Raw genomic sequence first — 23675 nt, forward strand, 5'->3', positions numbered from 1 at the left:
TCTTTTGATATAATTTTATTAGCATTTATTACATCAAAATTCACTTAGAGGATCCTAAGGACTGTCTTAAAAAAATTGAAAGCATAGATAATTAGGTTTAAACAATTAGGTAGAACTTATTCTCATTATAGCACAGCCCTTAAAGTCAAGAACACTACTGAGAATTAAGTGCAGTTCTATCAATTCTGTGCACACAGTGTCACCTAGTTCCATGAAAATATAACATACTTCTATGAATATGTATATCAATGGCAAACATCATTGGCTTCCAAACAACTGACACTAAAGGAATTTCCAATCAAAACACAAGCACAGAGGCTTTCATCCAATAAAGAGCTATGATAATTCTATAAAGAGACCCTGAATCCATAAGTACTTGTAATATGATTTTATGCTGTGACACTAGTACAAAACACATCAACTCCAATGCACAGATTATGACACAGTATAACATCAGCCATTGAGCTTTTTTCTGTATCACAAAAGCTGAGTTTTCCAGTGAAGTATAGGCTGTTTATTGCTGATCTAGTGAAATTCTACGTCCTCCAGCTTGAGCAGTATTGTAGGATTCACAGATCTTACATTTCATGCCTAAAATATGGAACTGGACTGTAGATCGTCCATTGCAGTCATTGCAGAGAATCTGAAAAGTGAAGAGATGAATTCAAGGTAAGTACTTTAAATGTGATTGACATAAGTGGCATTGTCTGCTTATAACAATCTCTTGACAAGCATATTAAAGATGCAAAGATACACATACTTAAACATTTCCACAAGTAGAAATCTTTTTTTTCACTGAAAACTCTAAAAAAGTATTAAAAACTTCAAACTTAGAAAATGAAAATACAGTGCTGGGCATAGTGGCACAGGGCTATAACCCAGCTGCATTGGAGGATGAGGCAGAAGGATCACAAGTTTTAGGCCAATCTCAGCAACCTATCAAGACCCTATCTCAAAATAAAAAAATAAAATAAAAAATAAAAAATTTTTAAAAGGAGTCATTTCTAAAATTGAGCAGAGACAGGAGACTCTTGTCTCATCCCCAAAATGACAATAAAACACCCTTTAATAAAATTCATCTCTTTTGGTGCTAAGTGACCTCATGAAAAATTAGGCATTAACCTAAAAACATTAAAAGCACTCATTTCAGTCATACCATCATAAACAGAAAATTTCCAAATTTGCTTTAAATTATAATTTGGAAAACTATTCTTTTAAAAACACTGTCTAAATGTGGAAAGATTAGTGGTTTTCTAGGCCTGAGGAGCCCAGTGACTACTACTGGAAACAGGATTTCTTTGGGGGGTAATAAAAATGTTCTAAAATTATGGTGATCTTTGTACAATTCCATGAATATACTAACAAAGGAATGAGGATGTACATGAATTATAACCTAACAAAGCTATTATTTAAAAAAAATATATATCTACATGAAATAGCACACTTCAGCCTCTAGTAAAACATCACATGATTCTCACTAGTCTAAAAATGATCATCTTTCACTGTCTTAACAATTCAATTTCCCACATGAATTAAAAAACTTTCCAGAGTGAATAAAATTTTTAAAAATTGGTTTTATTCTTGTGTGAGGAAGTATTTTATATGTGCCAAAATTATTAAAGCATCAGAAAGCAATTTAGCTTTCTCATTCTGATCTTTAACTCAATACTATGCTAAGAACAGACTAGTAGAGCTGCACATCTCAATTAGTAGAATAAAGATGGTCATTTTCTGTAAAGCAAAAGGCATAGAAATACTTCTTATACTTTAGGTTATAAGCTAATTAGTTAAGACCAAATAAAATAAGACTAAGATAGAATAAAAAGGGTACTAAACATCAAAAAACAAAATTTAAACTTCAAAAATCAGAGAACATGTTCTCCTTCAATAAACATTTGAAATAAATACAAATAAAAATGAAAATAAAACATCAATGATCCACCTCTATCCAGTTTCATTATTGACTGGGGGGTAATGTGCAAATAATTCAGAATAAAGTTTTTGCCTGCCATCTAGTGTTGGGAAAAACCACACAAAGGTATTCTTAGGACTTTTTTCTTGGGTTTGAGCTCAACACAACTAAAATTTAAAAATCATTTTGTCCTTCCCATTAATCATCACAATGCAATTTATATCAAAGTAGTATTTTCCAGACAAATCTAAGTAAAAGGATAAAAATTTTTAAGAGTATCAATAAGAAACCTGAAAAGTTTTAAGAACTGATTCTACTCACATCCACAGTCATGTTCTGATATTCTGATGGCATAGGAGTCTGTGCTACCTCATCATCCAGCTGCCTCCAGTACCGAGTCATATCTAAAGCAGAGTGCATACATAAGGGACATCTGTAACCTCTGGAAGAGACAGAAAAGTTATTTTCTGAATATTTAATGGAGGGTATTTCAACTTGAACATATAAGAAGATGCAAGCTAACTGGCACATAAGCCATCCAAGATAAGGCATTATTCTATAAAATTTATTCTATTTCAAGAAAAATCTCTTTAGGAACCCTTACGTTATAAAAGCTTTAAATTAAATCCAGTATCTTACAGTATTTTTAAACGCTAAGCCTTTTTCCTCAGTTTGCTAAAATGGAGAGAAATCAGCTCACAGTCTTTGTAAAATATATTTCATATATTTAAAAACATCAGTCAAGCTATTCCTTAGTTAAGCAACCTCAGGTTCTTAATACAGTCATGCAAGGAAAAGACTGTATTCTCTAAAAGATATTCAGATCATATTATTTCCTTTCTAAAAATTTGAAAAAATGTTTCCTTCTGTTTGGCTATTAAATCACAATTTCTGATCATCAATTCATAGAACCAAAATACATTATACAGTCTCTTTTTTCCTAACTACTTCTCATATCATTTTAGTTCCAGTTTTAGATAATTTCTTTACCAATTTTCTTTGCAGTTTATTACTAGACCAATACAATAACCAAACAAAAATTTCAGCAACATTCCTCAGTGTCTTTCAAACACCATGAACAGACTGTGTTTCCTGATAAGTATACCTACATAACAAGAGATATTTATCTCAAGTTGTGGAAGAAGATAAAGCATAATAGAGACGATAGAGACATGGGGACAAATGTGTAGCTCTATATCCTCCAAGATGCCTTACCTGGTTTAACACTATTCACCTACTTACTCATGTCAATTTAAGTATATGCCATGCCTAATACAGTGTGAATAGCAGTCATGTTTGCCTACCTCCCTACCCCCAAAAGCACACACAAAAAAGACATCTCACAATTACTTAAAATCTCAAATACGCACTCTTTCAGCATTTCTTCATAGCATGTTCTGAAAGAAAAAGTAATATTGTTTCAGTAAAAACAAAAACTCTCTTCACTATTTTCAAATATCTTTGAGAGAAAAGAAAGTTATTTTACCTATGTAAAAGATGTCCGCATGGCAACACATGAGCAACAACACGGGATGTGTGAATGTCCTATAAAGAAAAAAAATGTTAGTGCTTGTTTGATGACAATATAAACATCAAAGTATTCTAAATTCAAGAAGGAAGATTTCCAAAGTGAAAAATATTTTAAGCTTACCTCCAAACATATTGGACAATTCTGCCGGGAAACATTTTCAATACACTGTTTTAAAAGAGAAACATTAACAAAAGCTTAAATAGATAAAAATGCCAGATATAATAGTAGTAGTAATAATAAAAATGATAGAATCAACTTGCTAAAAACAATAAGTAACCCTAATACACATTTCTTGTATGTCAGATAAAATTAATAATTCCTTGATTTTCACAACTATTTCAGGGCAGACACAATACCTAAAACAAGGAAAATGTTCAATAAATCTGCACTATTCAGAGTACCTTCATTAAAAAGATAAGGAAACTGAATCAGGGAATCAAGTATTACTTACGCCCAAGCTCCAAAGATAGTAATGTTTGGAAATTTTCTATTTTATATGTGTTTTACTACAAAGTAACTGCCCTAAATTGGTATGCTAAGCCAATAAATAAGAATATTTATAGTACAAATAATAGCTCATGCTGAGATTTACTATATGCTATTTGTTAAGTAAAGTACCGCATAAACTCAATTAACTCTCAACCCTAGATGATACAGGTAAAATTATAACTTCATTTTATAGATTAGAAAGGCCTAGAGAAGCTAAGTAACTGACAAAGTTGCACACTTAGGAGGCGGAATTAAATGTGAGTCCCAGGGAGACTGACTTCAGAGCTTGAGTTCTTAGTTTGGTAAGGCTTAATGTCTGATTACATGAAGAAAGAGAAGGGAAAGCATCACACCATCCCTTGCTTTTAATAGAAGCACCTGAAAAGAACTTACTAACATACAGGCAATACAAGATAACTTACCAAAAAAAGAACAAAAAAATCATAAAAGAAAATATGTATAGCTTTTTAAAGACAATGGAGTATAATGCAGAGTAAAGTCCTCAAAATAATAAATTTTAAATCAGGAGACTGTAATCTCTGCTCTAACATTTATGAGCCCCTAAAATTTTAGACAAGCCACCACTTCTTTAGTCTTATTTTCCTTATATATATAAAATAACACTAATAGATATTTCATTTTGTTCTAAAGTGTACTTCACAGACATTTTAAGATCTCTGCAATCATAATGTATCTGACAGCTTTGAGTTGATGAAATGTAAAAGATGCTGTAAGCATGCAATGAATCGGTTGTGTGCACTTACACAAACTCTACACAGGCTTTGGAGCACAGAACAGTACCACAAGAACACAATCTATAAGAGGCTATCAACTTCAAATTCTCTCCATTACCTTATCTAGCTCTCACTCTAAAATTAAGTTTATAAAGCCAAGTTCAATCTTTAACAAATTCACTATCTACTAATCATGTACCTTAAACCAGGACTGAAAATCTTGGAATTCTTCTTTAAAAGCCCCAGTTCTTTTCCCCCAATTCCCTGTTACCATCTCCTACATGTTCATTACTCATCTTTATTATTGAGGCCAGGTACTATCTAAGATTATATTTCTACAAGAACTTCTTTTCCTTGTCTTCTACTGAACCTAGTTGAGTGCTAAGCGAATTACTTCAAATACTTTCTTTCCAATCTCTAACACACGCACACAATGTTGATACTCACTGTTCTCCCTTATCTGGAATTTCCTATACCTGTAAAATATCATTTATACTTCACTCCACACCAATTCCCCATTCTCCAAATTCATTTAGTAGGTAGAATCAGTACTATAAATTTAAGCCTTTATTAGATAGTTTTTAAATAATAAGGGAGAGCCTGGGATTATAATAAAATACCTGTATCCAGATTTAAAATATTTGTCTTAATTATGGAAATATAAAAAACTTTCTAAATTTTCATAGAATGTTCAGTGAATAGGTTACACTACTCAGTATTTTTCCTGTAAATCACAAAAGCAGCACCAATGATCAGAATCTATAAACCAACTTAGAATTTATCAACATTATGCTAATAACTGGCCTCAGCAGTTATTATTATTATTTCTTACACTACAGAAAAGAAATTGTACAACATCATATGTTCAGGTGTATATTTTAGAATACCTACTTAATACTGCTTTTTTAAAACGTAACATATAGAGTTGTACTTGCTAATATCTGAAAATTATACTTCCAAAATATATTAGAATTTAAGCTGATTTTTAAAAACATTGCAATATTTTAAAAATTATGCAAATTGAATTATATACCTTATGTTTTCCTTGAAGATTCATAGCTAGGCATAAGTTACATTTCAAACAGTGGAAAAAATCTTCCTTTGGACCAATCCTAACAAAACATATGAAAGCCAAAAGATTAGATTACTTTTTACTACAGTGACAACCTGAGGAATACAGGGTAAACCCCCATCTTGCCAATGTCCCTCTCCAAAATTTAGCACTGTAAACAGAATGGTATCTACCCTTCAAGGCTTTCTCTTTTCCCCATAAAATGAACTTATAGGGAGAAAAAGAGGTGTGAAAGATACACACAATTTGCATTACACTCCTTACATAAGTAGATTCTTTCCATATATGCTGTTCTACAACTTTTTTACTTAACAATTTATCCTGAGGATTATTTTACTGTCTGTATAAAACTACTTCATTCTTAATAGCTACAAAGTATTAACATGGTATGGATATATGCTAAATTTTAAGAATGTTCTCTTATTCATATAATTCACAATCTTTCGCTACAGTGATACCATAAACACTCTTGTCCAGATAACACTTAGCCTACATTTTGATTATTTTTTACAAGATTCCTAAAAATGAAACTATTGATTCAGAGGGTATTAGATCATTAATTGTGATGCAGTCAAACTGCTCCAAAACGGCAGTACTAATTTACATTTCCACCAACTGTGCATGATAGCATCCTTGGATCCCATAAACTCACCAGAACTAGTTACATATATAACAGCCTTTATAAAATATGCAATTTTAATTTATGAGAAAGAATACACTTTAATGTTTATGAACCATTGGATTTTTTCTATAGATTATCTGTTGATACACTCTGCCTATTTTTTTTTATTTTACTGGAGTATTTGTCTTTTACCAATTCAAAGAAGGTCTTTACACAGCCCAGATATTAATCTTTTTCATTTGCATTCGTTATGTTTACTTTTCTGGTCTCATCTCTTTGTCATACAGCCGTTTCTCCCACCAAACCCCAGACAGGGTCTCACTATGTTGCCCAAGCTAGCCTCAAATTCTTGATCCTCCTGCCTTTTTCAGAAAACTCACTTCAATTGCCTTAGCCTCCCAGCTAGCTGGGACTACAGGTGTGTGTCACCATGACCAACTACAGTCAGTTTTAATTCCCACGTACTAAAAATGGCATCAAAAGTTTCCCTTTTACATCTTGTGCTTTCTGCCTATTATTTAGGAAAGACTTCTGTAAACTACAAATTATAAACACATCCTCCTTTGCCTACTAATACCTACAGCTTTTCATTCATTTATTTTTCCTCAGTCCATTTGAGATTTGTTACATATGGTCCAGATGACATTGCTAGTTGTTCCTACATTTCTATTCTCTGCTCTTTCATGATAATAGAACATTTAGCTAGGCACTGAGCTTTTCGGAGTCATCCTAAATAAAGGCTATTTTCTAACCTTTCTGGAGGTTGCAAACAGAAGAGAAAAACAAAATTTTGTGTGGTACCCTTAAGAAGAAAGGGTTTGCCTTCCCCTCACCTACCCACTTTCCACTGGTCAGAATATAAACCATTAGACTATACAGGCAAGAAAATGTCCTAGGGACACAAGAACAAGAACATGTTAAAAAAAAAAAAAAAAATACTGGGCTCCTGTTAACTACATAATTTAGACATTTCCATGAGAAATAAACCTTGCTTAAGCCACTACTGTATGTTTCTTTCACAAGATGCTAAAACTACAATCTAATGAAAATACAGACTTTTAAGAGTCAATTTTTTGTTTCCAAGAGCGGTGAAGAGTTTTGCCGAATGATATTTCAACCACAAACAAAGCAGAGTGTTCTCCTTGAGAACACAGTGAATTCATGCAGGTTGAAGCTGCTAGCACAAACTGCTTCTGTTAGGCATTTGCAAGCTCTTCTGGGCCAGCTCATTCAAAGCCCAGTTCAGCCCTTTCACAACACAGTGCAGGCACAATATTTAACGTGAATTAGCAAGAGAACCTTTGTTAGTAGGTCACCAAATTTGGGGGGGAACAAGGAAATGTTAAGGGGATTCCTTCAACAAAGTTTTATTGAAATCCTTTTGTTAAACTTTTTCAGAAAATTAACTTCAATTGCATTTGCCCACTCCCAAAGAACAGGCAATTAGCAATGGCACAGATAATCAATTATCCTAATACTCTTTCCTCTGATTTAAAATGTCAGTTATTCATAAGCATAAATGTGTATCAGATCTTTAAATAAAAACGTAAGAATTCATACACTAATGAGATTATTTTTTTAAGTTATGAGAGGGTTTCCAACAATGCTGCAATTGCACAAGTATCTTTTACTTGTCTTTTAATCGTTTTTATTTAAAAAACAATAGTAATATTTTGATGGTCTCCTCACTTCTGAAAAAAAGAGTATTTAACAGTCAATTTTATTTAATTTTGCTCAGAGTATCTTTTAGCAAATTTTTAAAAAATCAAAACAAGAATTCTACAGCTCTTGGTGAATTTTCATTGTGCGATCAGCACTCACAAAAAACAACTGCAGAATAGACATTTCAAAGATTTTTGAACGATGACAACAGATATAATACCACCTAAAATACCCACTTGAAGTGACTAAAACTTGAGTCACACAATTTTATAATAGTATAAAATATGAAACATTTTTATTTGAAAATTTCTTAGGTACTCTACACTTTAACTAGACATTACTAATTATGTTCCAGTGAATGTAAAAAGGACTTTATAACCAACTATTAAAACCCTAAAAACTCTTTGAGAAAGGATGTAAATTAAATTCAGCCTTTATCAAATCTTTATAATTGCAAAAGCTTTTATCATACAACATCCAGTTTATTGTCATACCACCCCAAATGTGCCCAATCTCATCAACTATACAACATCCATTCTGTACTCTGGGACAGTTGTTTTTATAATCAATTCTATTTTAAAGATTAATAATTTATGACATTATTGAGATCTTCTGAAGAACAAGGAGAAAATGTACTTTCTTGAATAAGCTAAATTCATTCCATTTTGCAACTACCATATAGGTTGCTGAACCCTTTTATAAATTTGATTTACGGGATCTTAATGATCTTATTTTTCCTATACCTTGAAACATTCTGATATTTCAGTATCCAAGTAATTTTTTCACACTACTTATCAACTTTTCTCACTATCCCAACCAAAAGACTAAACTGGGAAGTATGGTTGGAACATCCAAAAGAATGATATACTATTAAATTAATCACTACTGCAAGATCAGTTTGTTTTTGTTTTTTTCATGCTGTGCTGTATCACTATCAAGAAGGTATTAAGAGTCTGGACACAGTTGAAAGATCAGAATTTTTCCTTTTTCACCCATAACGGCAAGTAGAAAAAAAACCAACAGAAGAAATTTTAGACACAGAAAATAAATGCAAAGAGGCAGATACCAACATTCTAATCTGGGGTTTCTCTCCACTGCTAATATTTTGGGCCTGATAATTTTCTTAGTTGGGGGTGGGGGGGCAGGGGGATAGTCTAACTTGCCAAGGTTGGCCTCAAACTTGCAATCTTTCTGATTCATCTCCCAAGTCACTGGGATTATAGGACTGTACCACCATGCCTGGCTAGAACAGAAAAATGTTGTGGTAGGAAACTGTCTCATCTTTAGCAGCATCTTTGGCCTCTATTCAATAAATGCCATGGTATCGCCCCATTCCTAGATGTGACAACCAAACAATGTCTCCAAACATTGCCAAATATCCTCTGAGGGAAAAATCATTCCCAGTTGCAACCATTGCTCAGGACTCTAATAATGATGATAAAACTGATGCTCTAATCAATAAATCAGATTATGGTTTTCAGATGATGATATCCTAGATGAATAGTCTCAGGAAAGGAGAGGGGCTAGAGATACAGCTCAGTGAGAGAGCACTTGTGTTCCATGTGCAAGGCTCTGGGTTTAATCCCCAGCACTCTCCCTCGCCCCCTAAAAAAAAAGAAATAGAAAAAGAAAAGAGAAAGAAAAGAAATGAACCACGTATTTCTAAGAACAAAAGAATATATTATGGCATCCTCATCTAGTCACATTATTTATTAGGAAGGACTTCAAATCACAATTTAATAGGAAGAAATTCAAATCACAAATATTTTGAGCCAATAATACCATTTCATTTTGCTAAAACTACATGATAGTATTTTCCTATCTTTTATGTTTTTACCCAAAATTTACTTAATATGGTTTATAAGTGGTCGAACGCTGAAGACAGATATGTATGCAAAAGTATTTAGAAGGAAACAAATAATGTTAAAATGAAAAAAATTCATAAAAAAATTTCTGCAATTAGGGAATAAAGAACACATTTTATGTCTCAATGTTAACTATATTTAATATTCCAAAGTTAAAATTTAATATAGCTACACAGTAGTTGATGGGAAAATTAAATGATCATTACAAGAAGAGGCATGATAAAACTTTTTAGAATAATGTAACAGATATATAAATATAGGTAAATACAGAGATAGATATCAACAGAAAAAGATATCAAAACTCACTGGACACTTCAAATAAATGAATTTTATCAGATGTAAATGATATCACAGCAATGTTGATTCTAAAACATCCATTGCCCAGGTATATTAGAAGTATTAGAAAATAATATTTTACACACAGTACCTACAAATTCCACAGTTTTCACAATGATACTGCTTCTTATCTTTGTCAAACAGATGGCAAATACTGCAATAATATTCTCCAAACAATGTGCTACACTCTTCACAAGTCTGTTGGGCCTAAAAAAGACATAAGTAATTTAAAATTAGAGTAAATTTCAGAAAGTCAAGGGTCATGTTTTCTCTCATGTGTGAAAACTAGAGAGGAAAAAGGAAAGAAAAAAAAAGTAGGGGCAGGGGATCTCATGAAAATCAAAGGGAATGGAGGCAGGAACAATGGTGGAATGAGATGAAAATCGTTACCCTAGGTACATGTATGACTGCACTTGTGGTATGACTCTACATTGTGTACAACCAGAGAAATGAAAAGTTGTGCTCCATACATTCTGCTATCATGTATAGCTAATTAGAATAAATATTAAAAAAAATAGAGAAAATTCAAATTGCTGATGATCCGATCACCTGGAAAATCACTGTTAACTTTTCAATGTGTTTCTTTATCATACACTGCACAAAAAAAAAAAGAGAGACCAGTAGAATAGAAGAAAGGGATGGGGGGGGGGAATAATAGGGAATGATATATTGTTATACCATAAGCATTAACGAATATGTAACAATTTCACCAGTATGTATAATTATAATGGACAATAAAAAAATACAAAAAAAATTCACTAAAGTATTTTGAACTACTATTTGAATATCTAGAATTTGTTGAAGATTAGCTTCTTTTAAATTTTTAAATATATAACATATTGCTTACTCCAAGAATTATGTCTAAAGTCTTATTTGCAATTTTAGTAATATTTTTCAAATCTTTAAAAAAAAACAGAAATATGACATAAAATCTTACATGTTGAATTTTTTCACAGTTTATACACTGCACTTCCTTTACTTTAAAGCGGTCTAGCTGATGATCTTCATTGTTATCATGACACAAGCGGCAAGTATAAAGCTTGTCACAGCAAGGCGCCTAATACCCAGGGGAGAGAAAGAGACATAAAAAGCAAGAGAAGACATGTTTACTATGAAAAATAGAAAATTTCTTCCTCCTCCTGGAACAATGTCAAAGAGTACAATCAATGGATCAGTTGCTTGGTTTCATTGTTTCTTGGACTATTTTATTTTAATGATTCCCTTCAATATCTGTATGTTTGTATAAAGTTAAAAACACTCTTACAACACAAGAATTAAGAAGGATGAAAATACCTAGATTGACAATCTACTAAAAACAGTAGTCAGGCTACCCATCTTGGACATGCATTTACATACTTCAACCCCTACACATAGAATATTATACTTTTGTTTCACTAATATTCATTAATCATCAACTATCTACCTAATACTGCAGATGCAACAAATAAAAGAGCTCTTATTTTCAAGAGTGGCAAAGACTGCCAGTTGTCCACAAAAAGCTACTCTTTCCATCCGGGACACATGAAAACCCAGCTAGACTACAGCTGGATCACGCAGACATAATACACCCTAAAACATGGAATGGTGACATTCAACAAAGCTTCATCACTAATTGGGACCACTCATCTTGAAATTGCTAAGCAGAAATAAACAAACTTTTTTTATTCTTTAAACATTATTGTTGGGTTTTTTCATTAACTTCACCCTAACTAGTATATAAAGAGATTTTCAGGGGCTGGAGTTGTGGCTCAGTGATATTGCACTTGCCTGTCATGTGTGAGGCACTAGTTCGATTCTCAGCACCACATATACATAAATAAAATAAGGTCTGTTGACAACTAAAAAATATTTTAAAAGAGAGAGAGAGAGAGAGAGAGAAATTTCCAGATCAAAACTATATGTAATCTTGCTGGCTAACCAGTACAGGCTAACCCGGTACTATACTATAATCTTGCAGATCCTCTCACTTCTGAAGACTTCCTATGCCATGATATAACCACAACATAATTCATTCTTTAAAGATTTTAATACTTGACTTCCTTTTTTTTCCAACACTGTTCTTGTCCTCAATCTTAGTGATCTACATCCTTGCAAAGAGAATCATTCCAATAGCCTGAACTCTCAATTCTTTGCCTTCCTTACTTTCAATGGCCTAGTCCTCCAACCCTCCTCACAGAGAGTTATACCTCAGAACATTGTTCTACAGGGTCTCAGGATGCCTTTATCCTCTTAAAAATTATTAAGGATCCTAACATGCTTTTCATGTTAGGATTATGTCTTTGATATATTCAATCGACAGGCTTTAAATTTTTTTTTTTTTTTTTTTTTTTGGTACCAGGGATTGAACTCAGGGCACTCAACCACTGAGCCACACATCCCCAACCCTATTTTACATTTTATTTAGAGAGAGGGTCTTACTGAGTTGCTTAGTGCCTCACTTTTGCTGAGGCTGGCTTTGAACTCAAGATCCTTCTGTTTCAGCCTCCCAAGCCACTGGGATTACAGGCATGAGCCACCACACCCGACTAAAATATTATTTTTGAAAAAAATAAAAGTAACAAGTCCATTACATGTGAGACAAATAACAGGCTATAATGAAAAATAACTATTCTTTCCCCCTAAATAGCTGGATTCACATATCTGTTTCTGCATTCAATCAGCTATAGTTGAAGCACATGAAGAAATTCTGGTCTCATACAAATATGTAAGTTGAAAAGTTTTTTAATAGCCTTTTCAGAGAACTGTGGATATTCTGATACTACACCAAAACTTAATAGCTCTTAAAGGTTGGCAGTAACATAGAATCTGAAATAATACCAATAAAATTTTCCTTCTTTTCATTAAAATTCATTATCTATCTTGCACTTGGAATTAATATTTTACCCATGCACTGGTCATCTGGAACACACCAGTTCACTTAGTTATGTAGATCTTCCAAATTTCACATTTCACATGCAATCAAAAAGTTACATTTATGCTGGCAATATGGCTCAGTTGTACAGAGCTTGCCTAAGATGTATGAGCCTCCAGGTTCAATCCCCAATATTGCAACAACAACAACACACAAAAAAAAATCATTAAAAATCTTTAGGTATTGGGAAGCTTTCAAGCTCACAAAAGCTAATAAGAGTTTTCTAAAATTCTAGTTTTTGCAAAAAGCTTAAATTTTATCACTGGCAACAAATATTGTCAATTGTTTTTCTTGTATTGAGTCTTGACTCTTTTGAGACTGTCTACCAAATGCCAAAGTCTAAATAATCAGGTTTTTTTTTTCCAAGTTTAAAAACAAAAAAGTTGTTTCATGAAAAAAGCAACTAGCTCACTTCACAATCCAATTGCACAAGAGCTTCTTCCTCAAGACAACCAAAGCACTTGATAAAAACCTTCCTTTTTGTCAAAAGGGCATTTTTTTAAAATGTGTAGTATTAGTTCAGTACCAGTCTGATTGATGCACAGGTGCTAACAATTTTAATCACTGCCTTTCCACCATAAGTGCAAATGTCAACACACTGAAATGAACAATATTCTAGTGTTCCTTAGAAAGTAGTTTTGTCCTCACAGTCTCAAGGTGGTCCATTCCGTCCATTCATTACACTCTGAAAACCACTGCTTCAGAACAAGGACTATATCTTCTTTACATTCAATTTCAAGCATGAAAATCTCTAACCACTACCTTCTCTTTCAAAGTAACTCCAAGTCTCCCCTTTTGTATTCCCTAGCTCTTTCCTCGCTCTTCCTCTACATGTCTGCCAAAATCAACCCGAGTTAAATTCAACTCTTTCCTACTCAACCTATATCAGAAGCAGCTGACCATGGTTAGAGAAAAACCACCAACCACCACACTGTCTGGTCTCCCTTTTAAGTCAAAACCACTCAAAAAGTAGAATCTTACTACCAGTTCCTTAGTTAATCCCCTCATTCTTCTAGAGTCAAAGATCTAGGATCTAGATGATCATTTCATATCTTCTCTCTCTTTAAAACTCTAACACCTCTTCCTCCCTCTTAACCCTCTGATGATGACCTTGTTCCTTCACTATTAAACAGAAGTAATCAAAGGAAAACATCCTTCCAGAACTCTTATCAACCAACTTAATATACTTCATCCTCAGCCTTCCCTTCCTTTACAAAGAATCTTTAGTCAATTCATTCTTCAATCTAAAGTCAACCTCTCCACTTATGCAATTTGGCTACTCAAAGACTTATGGTTTTCCCTCTTCCTCCTGGATTATATTGTTCTCTACTAAATTATTTTAAAGAATATACAACATGCTGTATCATCTCCTATCTTGAAGTGGAAAAAACTCTGATCCCTCAGCTTTCTTCAATATAGAAAAATTTGAAGAATGGTCTGTGTTATTTTCAGTTTCACTTCCATTCTCTCTTATACCCACTCCAGTCAGGCTTTATCCTGATCTCTCCATTACAATTCTCTTGGCAAGATCACCAGTGCTGACCTCTTTGCCAAATTCAAACATTAATTCTCAGTTCTTATCTTACTCAAACAGCTCCACTTAATCGAGTTGATCATTTCCTCCTTGAAACTCTTCATTTGGCCTCTGCTATTTAAGGAAGAGGAGGGGGAGAAACAACAAAGTTCATGACACTTGCTCAGAGCCAAGAATTTTAGTGATTCAGTTATGTTGTTTCTTTGGAAAGGTTCAGGGCAAGATATTAAACATTAGGTTTTAAACAACAAGTATGAAAGAAGACTAGAACATCTTAATAAAAATGTAATCAGAAGGATAGCATTCAATTTCCTTACACATCTGATGAATGACCAACTTTGAAAAAGCTTCAACCAGTGCAGTACAACAATGATCACCAAAGTATAGCCTACATGGGTTTAGGCTGTCCTCACAAGCCTGAGATTGCCACTTGCTTCTAATTACTGTGATCGGTGATAAGCAGAGTTGATTGGTAAAGTGAGAATGATGTGGATATTCATGATGGTGGTAATTAACACGTACTACTCACTCCAGGAAGGCACCTACTATACACTACACACACACACACTTTAATAGGTAATACTCATACTTTTTCTAAGATCCCTACTTTACATGCTAACTAGCTCAAACATCACAGAAATATTAAGGGGCAGAGATAAGACTTGGGGATAAGGCTGCAGGACTCAAGCTTGCTTTCTTTTGGAGGATGGGGTTGCTGGGAGCTGAGCCCAGGGCCTCCTTGGCCTCACGCATGCTAAGCACATGCTCTAGTAATAAGCTACACTACCAGCCCAAAAGCTCAGGCTTTCTTGGTAAAATCTTTATACTGCTTCTTCCAAGAAAAATCATGAAACTTTAGTTGGATGGGTGCCAATTTAAAAAGCTCTAGATTGACTAAGACGTCTTCTCAAAGTAAATAGCAAAAATAACAATACATTCTAGGCACTTTTCTATACCGAATTTCCAATTTAATGGTAACCACATGATTTGTCTTCCATCTCACACATACTGTTTCTCATTGACAGGTTTGGGCATAGGCACTGACTCTAAAATGAAGCTGGCAGGCTGTAAAGTTTTTTTACTCCAGGAATTTAAATTGTATTCCGATTCTCCACTTGCTTATCCTCATTTCATCATACACTTGAAGGGTGGTTCTGGAGACAAGCCTGGTTCAGGCCTGACGCTGCCTCAGTCTACTTCCAACAGCAAGACTCACAAACCCATTGGTAAAGTAATTTCGTGTAAGCCCAAGGGCTTGCCAAACAATAATGGCTTTGCTTGCAAAGTACAAAAATAGAAAAGAACAGTGGGGCTTATGGTCGCCCTGACAAAAACGTTCTCTACTAGTGGAACCTAGTTCCAGATGAAGGCGCAGGTATCCTGACAAACAGCTCAACCTCAAACAAATCTTAAGCCTAACTGCTTTGCCCATCGCTTCCCCAGCCTGACCCAGCGGAAGCTCGTCGGAGAAAAGCCCACTGAAGTCGTCACCTTCAGGAGACATCCTCTGTCATAGTGCTCGCAGCCCCGCTGCCCTCGCTCTTGGCTGCGGACGCCATCTTCCTGCGCAGTTGCCGCCATCTCCTCCACCTCCCCTCACACTCCGCAGACCCTTCCCCCGGGTAGAAAACCACGCCCAGAGAAGAAGCGTCGCTAGGATCCCCCTCCCAGCCGCAGCTGACACCAGAATAGATATGGCGGTCGATCACGTGACCAGGGGCAGCCGGATTTCCGGTTCCCGGGGCTATGGGGCGGAAGCGAAGGGAGACGCAATCTCCGTCTTCTACATTAGTCGTCGTCTTCGCTGCTAACGGTAATAACTCTTAGATTAGCTCTTTTCCCTTGGCATCGCCGCCCGCCCAGATCCCGGGGCGTAGTTCGGAGCGAGGAGGACCGCAGCGGCGCAGAGACGCCTGGTGGCCCCTGAGGAAGGGACGGTCTCCGGCCGCATCGGCACCTGTGACTTGATGGCCCCTCCCTCTCACCCTCGGGCGGCGGAGCGCCTCGAGAAAGGGGCGGAGCTCGGCCCGTGGCGGGGCCCAGAGCTCGCTGCTGATGAACTAGAGCTGCTGCTGCCCCACGTTCCAGTCCCGTTTTCTTGCTGTTTCATTCTTTCAAAATATGCATTAGCATTTATCATGTGCAGGTCATCAGCCAAGACGTGAGGACAAAAAGTGAAAAACAATAGGCATGCCTGCTGTTCCTTGATGGAACTGACAGCGAGTGGGGTTAAAAGACAATCAGAAAATCCCTGCAGTAATGTAAGATTTTTTATTTGGAGAAGTAATGTAAGGAAAAGTGTGTATTCTGAGAGATCTGATGTTAGAGGGGATCTGCCTTAATCCAAGTGTCAGGGAAGATTTCCCTGGTGAGGCAGACAGGAGCTGAAAGATGAGTAGCAGATAGTATGCCAGGAGTTAGCAAAGGCTTAGGGCAGACAGACTCTGGGGCCTGTAAGGAGATAGAAGGAAAATGTATATGTCTACAAAGATGAAATCATACTCTCAGGGGATACAGATAAATATGTTCTATTAATAAAATGCCAAGCCCTTAGAAAATTTTATGAGCAAAGTTGCAGGCAGGTGTTGGATAAAAATACTTGCCTTTGGCTTTCTTATATGATTTCTTGTTTCCTGGAATGTATTGGGAAAGGTAAATATGTTCCCCTTTATCTTTAAAGTTACTAACTCTTACTATTTTAATTTTCTTTCAGTTCTGTTATGAGTTGCTAAAATCATGGTGAAATGTTGCTCAGCCATTGGATGTGCTTCTCGCTGTTTGCCAAATTCCAAGTTAAAAGGACTGACATTTCATGTGTAAGACTGCTGTAGTTAAGCCAAGTTCTTTTGACTGTATTAAAATAGACTGTTCTACTTAAGGCTTCAGTTTAGAACTTTAGTTCCCAAGTTCTTTTCTTTTTCTTTTTTTTTTTAATATTTCTTTAGTTGTTGATAGACCTTTATTTATTTATACTTGGTGCTGAGAATCCAGTGCCTCACACATGCCAGGCAAGTGCTCTACGGCTGAGCCACAGCCACAGCCCCCAAGTTCTTTTTAAATAACCTTCTAGTTAAATTTGACACCTGTACACTTAAAAGTGTAAATTATAAGTAATTTAGTGTAAAAGTTTTAAGATAACCACCAAGGTATCAGAGACTTCAATATCATCAAACTCATTTTTACTAATGTAATTATTCTGTTTAACATTGTATTTTCTTTAAAGAAGTTTGATGTTTACATGTAGTTTACAATCTGAATGAAGAATCTTAGCTTAAATATATTCTTTTCTATTTAGAAATAGATCAGGCATAGGTTGTAAAATATAAATATGAGTTCAGAGTGAGTGTTCTTAAATGCATTCCAGAATAAACCAAGATGAGCCATATTTAGTATTTTAGCCATTCCTCTGACAGCCATAGGAGAGAAATATAGAATTTAATAATTGTTCAGTTCCTAAAGGTTTATTTTGCTGCTTTTGTGCCAAGCACCATACTGTTTTTCTAGAGAAAGAACTGCTAGCTACTTTGTTAGGTATATAGAAATAATAAATAAGTATGTATACCCTGCTTTATTCCAAAAAGATTTCAACCAGCTTAGAAAATTGGGAAAGACAAAATTATTGGCCTCCAATTCTCTCAAAATATTTCTGATCTACAGAACTTAGTCCTGCAGCTAGCTGTTCTCTGGATGCATTCGCTAAGCATTTATGGACCTGCTCTATATTAAATTCTATACTAAGCAATTTTCTAATGCTGACAGAAGAGTGAATGTAAAAGGGCCCTATTCATGGGAAATAAATTCTGGATATTACTTCAGATAGGAAAAGACCCAAGTGATATTCCTTATCATCTATAGATGAAGAAAATTCTTCAGTTGCAGATCTTACTATAAGGTGCTAAATATCCATTGGAACTTTTCTTCCATATAATCTCAGAAAAATTAAAATGAAGTCCATTTGGCTACAGAATGGTTGGCAGAAAAATCTGGATATTAAAACTTAAGTTACGCAGCACGAATCATAGTTTCCTGAATATTGCAATTCTCAAGAGTAATAACAACCTAAGGAATCAGTTTAGCCACATACATAGAAGACAGATTTAATTCGGGCACATATCAATAGTGTTTGTTTTTAAAATATTTTTGTATTTTTTCCTAGATTCCCCACAGATGAAAATGTCAAAAGAAAATGGGTTTTAGCAATGAAAAGACTTGATGTGAATGCTGCAGGCATTTGGGAGCCTAAAAAAGGAGATGTATTATGTTCAAGACACTTTAAGAAGACAGATTTTGACAGAAGTGCTCCAAATATTAAACTAAAACCTGGAGTCATCCCTTCTATCTTTGATTCCCCATATCACTTACAGGTTTGTTTACAAGATGCTGCTTGTCATCAGTACTCACTTTCCATGGTACCTTGAAGAATTTGCACCACTCTTTGCCTACGTTTTTATTGTTTGCTTATTCATTTGAAGCACATTTTGGGGGGTTTTTAAATTTACAGAGAGCAGCTTTAGCTTTCACGATATATGGTAAGAATATTTTATCAGTAGCCACTCATAAATATTGGTTCATTCCTATAATGTGGTAAAGTGAACTAACTTTAGCAATTGGCATAACTCTTTGTGTCTAAAAAGCAGGGGGTTAACTTAAGAAGGTTGAACAGAAATTCCAAATTAGCAGTCCTCAAGAAATCAAGAGCTAAATTACTTACAGGTCCAAAGTATACTTCCATGAGCAGCCACTACACAGAAATTTAAAGCCTGGATAGGACAAAAGAAAGAAAAAACAGGAGAGAAGGATAAGAACAGAGAAATAAAGGAGAAAAGAGGTCAAGAAAAGAAAGTAGAAGAACATTTTTGTCTCCGTGATTGTGCCATGGGTTAGCTGCCTCCTCCCCTCAGTATCTCTCTTTACATAGATACCTGAGAATGTACTTACTTCCAAAAAGTATGGACTGACTGATGGATTCAAATATGGAAAACTCAAAGAAGTATGAAAGGTATTTCCTTCCTGACAGCTAAAAATATTATCCAGACATGCACCTGCTCCCATGCAGTCTTGGTCACTCTCTAAAGCTGGTTACATTCATCCTGAGTGATTAAGTACAGACTGCCTCACTTTCTTCCATGTTAGTAAATGTACAAAATCTTATGCAATTTGCTTTAAAGATTTTTCCTACCAGCAAAGTGTCAGCTAGCTATTAAGTAAGATAATAAATAAGCCATAAGATGCTAACTTTCAAAGATTATTTCTTATAATAGATTTTTCATAATAGGAATTTACATAAAGAAGCAAAAGGTTAAATAAAAAGAATAATCAGATAGTTCAGAAATAATAATGTAAACATTTGGATGTGTAGCTTTCCAGTCATTTGGATGTATGTTTTGTATAAACTCATCTATATTTATTTAGATAATGTTATAGAATTTCAGTGTCCTTTATTTGCTTATTTTATTTTGTGTTTTTTACATTTATATAGTGTTTGCTGTTTCAGGGCACCATTCTAACCATTTTACATATATATTAACTCAGTTAGTCCTCAACAGCCACATGAGGTAAGTGCTGTTGTTATTCTCATTTTATCACTTTAGGAACCTAAGACCCAGAGAGCTGGAATGCCTCCTGTAGAGTTACACAGCTATAAAACAGCAGAGACTAGATTTGAAAATATACATTTGAGTTCTGGAATTCATTCTTTAACTACTGTTCTCCATGATATTAAATACTTTCCCAAACAATGGCTTTCAAACTTTAGTCTACATAAGAGTAATCCAAGGAATTTTTTTAAAATACAGACTCCTATGGCCCACTCCCAGAGAACTTAATTCAGTTTCTTTGGGTTGAAGTCCAGGCAACTGTACTTTTTAACAAGCATCCCACGTGATTGTACTGCAGATTATGATCCCATTTTAAGAGAAATCTATGTAGAATATCATTCTTTTTAATTTAAGTTACATATGTGTATGTGTATGTGTATGTGTATGGAAAAATGAACACACTCTAAATGTGTAAATCACCAAGTTTTCACAGAGTAAATATACTCATCAAGCTCCCCTCAGACAAAATACAACACAGAAGCTTCCCTTATGGTCTTCCTGAATCACTATCCTCTCAGAGGTAACTACTATCCTGACTTCTATCATTATTGGTTATATAAATGGAGTCCTACCTACAGGTTGTACTCTGGCTTCTTGAGCTCAATCTTTTATGTGATTCATCTATGTTGCATGTGATATTTGTCCGTTAATTTTTGTTGTTATATAGTATTCCATTATATTAATAAACAAATTTCTCCATTCTGTTGGTAAACATTTGAATTCTTTTTTTCATTTTGATGCTATTGTAAATGCAACCGTGAACATTTTTGTTCAGGTCTTTTGGTGGATTTATGTACACATTTTTTATAGAATACATGTGTAGATACGTCTGTTAAAAATGAGACTTGCTGTATCCTGGGATGTGTATGTTTAATTTAAATAGATATTGCCATAGTTTTCCAAAGTAGTTTCACAAATTTACAGTATCATCATATAAAAGTTCCTTGGATTCCTCTTGCCAATATTTGGTAGTGTCAGCTTTATAGCTCATATTTAATGACCATAGAGCAGTTAATCCTGCATATAGGCACAATAGTTTATATAATCAAGCCTCACTATTGCATATAGGCTATCATGTAACAGCAGGGAAATGAATATTATTGAAGTGAAATTTTTATTCTTATCCTTATTTTATTGAACTAAATTCCTGGAAATGAAGTTAAGTCAGGATTACGTAGGTTTTTAAAGCTTTGCTCTTGATACATATCTACAAAGACTCACTATAAAACTTACACCAGCCTACTGGCTATGCCAGTGTGTCTACCCCCCTCAATTCTTAGTATAACTTATTTTATTAACCTTTGTGAAAATTTGATAGGGAAAAAAATGAAATCTTAATGTTTTAATTTATCTTTGAATGTTGGTGATTTCTACATTTTTTTTCATGTGTTTATTAGACATTTATATTTCTTATATGAGTTACTTATCCAGGTCCCCTTGTATCTTTATCTTTTTCTAAGCTATTCTTTGAAAACATTGAGAATATTAATCCTTTAGCTGATATCTATGTTGCAGCTACCTTTGTTTATCATTAGTTCTGATTATGGCATGTGTTTATTTTGTTTTGATTTTTCAATTCAAACTTTTTTATATAGTCAGTTGAATATAATTTCTTGTGTTTTATGATTTTAGCCTCTATCTTAAGATGATATAAATATTCCCTACATTTTGCGGGGGGCACCATATTGTTTAACCTTCAAACAACGTAAGAGGTGACAATTTCTGATACCAAACCATGCAAGTAAGAAGAACATATTCCCTACATTTTTATAGTTCCTCATGGTTTTCCTTTTTACATAAATTTTCAGTACATAGAATTTCATTGTGGTTTGTTGTATATAAAAGATATAACTGCTTTTCTTCAGTCTAACACTCTCCCAACTAAGTGATTTCAGCACCCTTTTTGCTTTTCTTAACTGCTTGATTTTTACAATGTGATTTATAACCTTTTTGTACTTATTTAGAATGCCACTTTCATCCTAAAGGCATTTATGAACTTGATCTACTTCTAGATTTTTCTGTCTAGTTCTAAGAAAGCACACTATTTTAGCTATTATCACTGTGTATTGTGTTTTTATTGGCTGGTAGAGCTCATTCCTTCTCATCACTCTTCATTTTTTACAACAGTTCGTTTCAAGATGAACTATCGCATTGTTTTCAGGAAGTCCTTTTAAAGTAATCTGAGTGGAATTTATTGACTTCTAAAAGCAATTTTCCATGAAAATAAATGTATTTTTTTCACTACACAAAGTTAAGAAATAAGAAATTGAGAAAACATAGACTGTCTCAGTGATTGTTACTAACTATTCTTAACAGGAGAAAAGAGAAAAGATTCATTGTAGAAAAAACTTCACCCTCAAAACCCTTCCAGTCACAAACCACAGTCACCAGCTTGTTGGTGCTTCCTCATGTATTGAAGAATTCCAATCCCAGTTCATTTTTGTAAGTAAAATTGCTTACTGAACTAATGTTAATACTTTCAAGATGAACGTGTCCTATCCATTAAAATCAGACTTTTTCAGAATCTTGGCAAAAACTGGGGATTTAAGTGTTTCCGTATTTTTTAAATACGTAATATCTCCAAATAATATTGCTTCCCAGGGCCATTGTAATTTATATGTAGACAGAGCAATGTAGAAGTAGTTAATCCTTTGGTTACATAAATATGTAACCAATTCAAAGAATGCTCTCACAGGGATATTTCTACCAAGAAAATAATTCTTAAATATATGTTTTCTGTACGAAAATATCTAATAAAAATAGCTATGTCATTAGATTTCCTTGGCGGGGGGGCGGGGGGGGGGGAAGCCATACACATATAAAGATTCAATCTTACATTGATTTATTTGTTGCCTTTTTATGTTACAGTCAGATCTAGAATATAAATTTGTCTTACTATATAGCTTTATAGTAATTCTTAAAACCAGGCAGTATTAGTTTTTACACTTTATTCTTTTTCAAAAGTTATTGTAGCTATCATGTATTCTTTTTAGGCATTTTTATGTGAGTTATAGAATTACTTTGTAAATTTCTACAAAAAAAAAACTGCTAGAATTTTTACTAGTTTTGTGTTGATTTTATAGATCCATTTGGGAAGAATTGATAATAATAGTCTTTCAACACGTGATCTCAGAATATCTCCATTTATTTAGGTCTCTCAGAGTTGTATTATATTTTTCAGTACATAGGTATTCCACTTTGTCAGATGTATCCCTTAGTATTTCTTTTGGATGCTGTTATAAGTGGCATTTTGTTTTTTGCTGCTGGAATGTGGAAATATAATTGATTTTCCTGTATTGATCTTGTATCTAGCAAACTTGCTGAACTCATTAATTATAACAGGTTTTTTGTAAAAGTTATCAGATTTTATAGAGATTAACACAGATCATCATATCTTCTGTGATTAAAGA

The 23675-nt window shown here is 34.2% G+C and overlaps 2 protein-coding genes across 2 annotated transcripts in view; one reads left to right on the forward strand and one right to left on the reverse strand.

Annotated features, from left to right (window-relative positions):
- On the reverse strand, positions 1-16599 carry Rchy1 (ring finger and CHY zinc finger domain containing 1). Its single transcript, XM_046458663.2, has 9 exons — positions 16160-16599; positions 11161-11280; positions 10315-10430; positions 5700-5778; positions 3564-3608; positions 3399-3457; positions 3283-3309; positions 2234-2354; positions 1-643 (listed from the first exon to the last, which is right to left on the reverse strand). Exons 1-9 carry the CDS (start codon positions 16247-16249, stop codon positions 515-517), a joined length of 786 nt encoding a protein of 261 aa, XP_046314619.1. The 5' UTR covers positions 16250-16599; the 3' UTR covers positions 1-514.
- Positions 16369-23675, forward strand: part of Thap6 (THAP domain containing 6) — a 15690-nt gene continuing 8383 nt past the window's right edge. The window contains exons 1-4 of the mRNA XM_046458673.2: positions 16369-16481; positions 17382-17484; positions 18825-19032; positions 22582-22707. Coding sequence (XP_046314629.1) covers positions 17405-17484; positions 18825-19032; positions 22582-22707 — 414 coding nt within the window. The 5' untranslated portion in view covers positions 16369-16481; positions 17382-17404. The remainder of the gene's footprint in view (positions 16482-17381; positions 17485-18824; positions 19033-22581; positions 22708-23675) is intronic.

Source organism: Marmota monax, unplaced genomic scaffold, assembly GCF_021218885.2.
Source record: "Marmota monax isolate L192 unplaced genomic scaffold, Marmota_monax_Labrador192_F-V1.1 WCK01_AAM20220418_F8-fsc00112, whole genome shotgun sequence".
Classification (NCBI taxonomy): Eukaryota; Metazoa; Chordata; class Mammalia; order Rodentia; family Sciuridae; genus Marmota; species Marmota monax.

Coding starts and splice junctions, on each gene's coding strand:
- Rchy1 (XM_046458663.2), bottom strand. CDS start 16,249: ATGGCGGCAACTGCGCAGGAAGATGGCGTCCGCAGCCAAGAGCGAGGG. Junction 10,431..11,160: donor ACTGTGAAAAAATTCAACAT/GTAAGATTTTAT, acceptor TGTCTTTTTTAG/GCCCAACAGACTTGTGAAGA. Junction 3,458..3,563: donor ATTGTCCAATATGTTTGGAG/GTAAGCTTAAAA, acceptor TTTTCTTTATAG/GACATTCACACATCCCGTGT.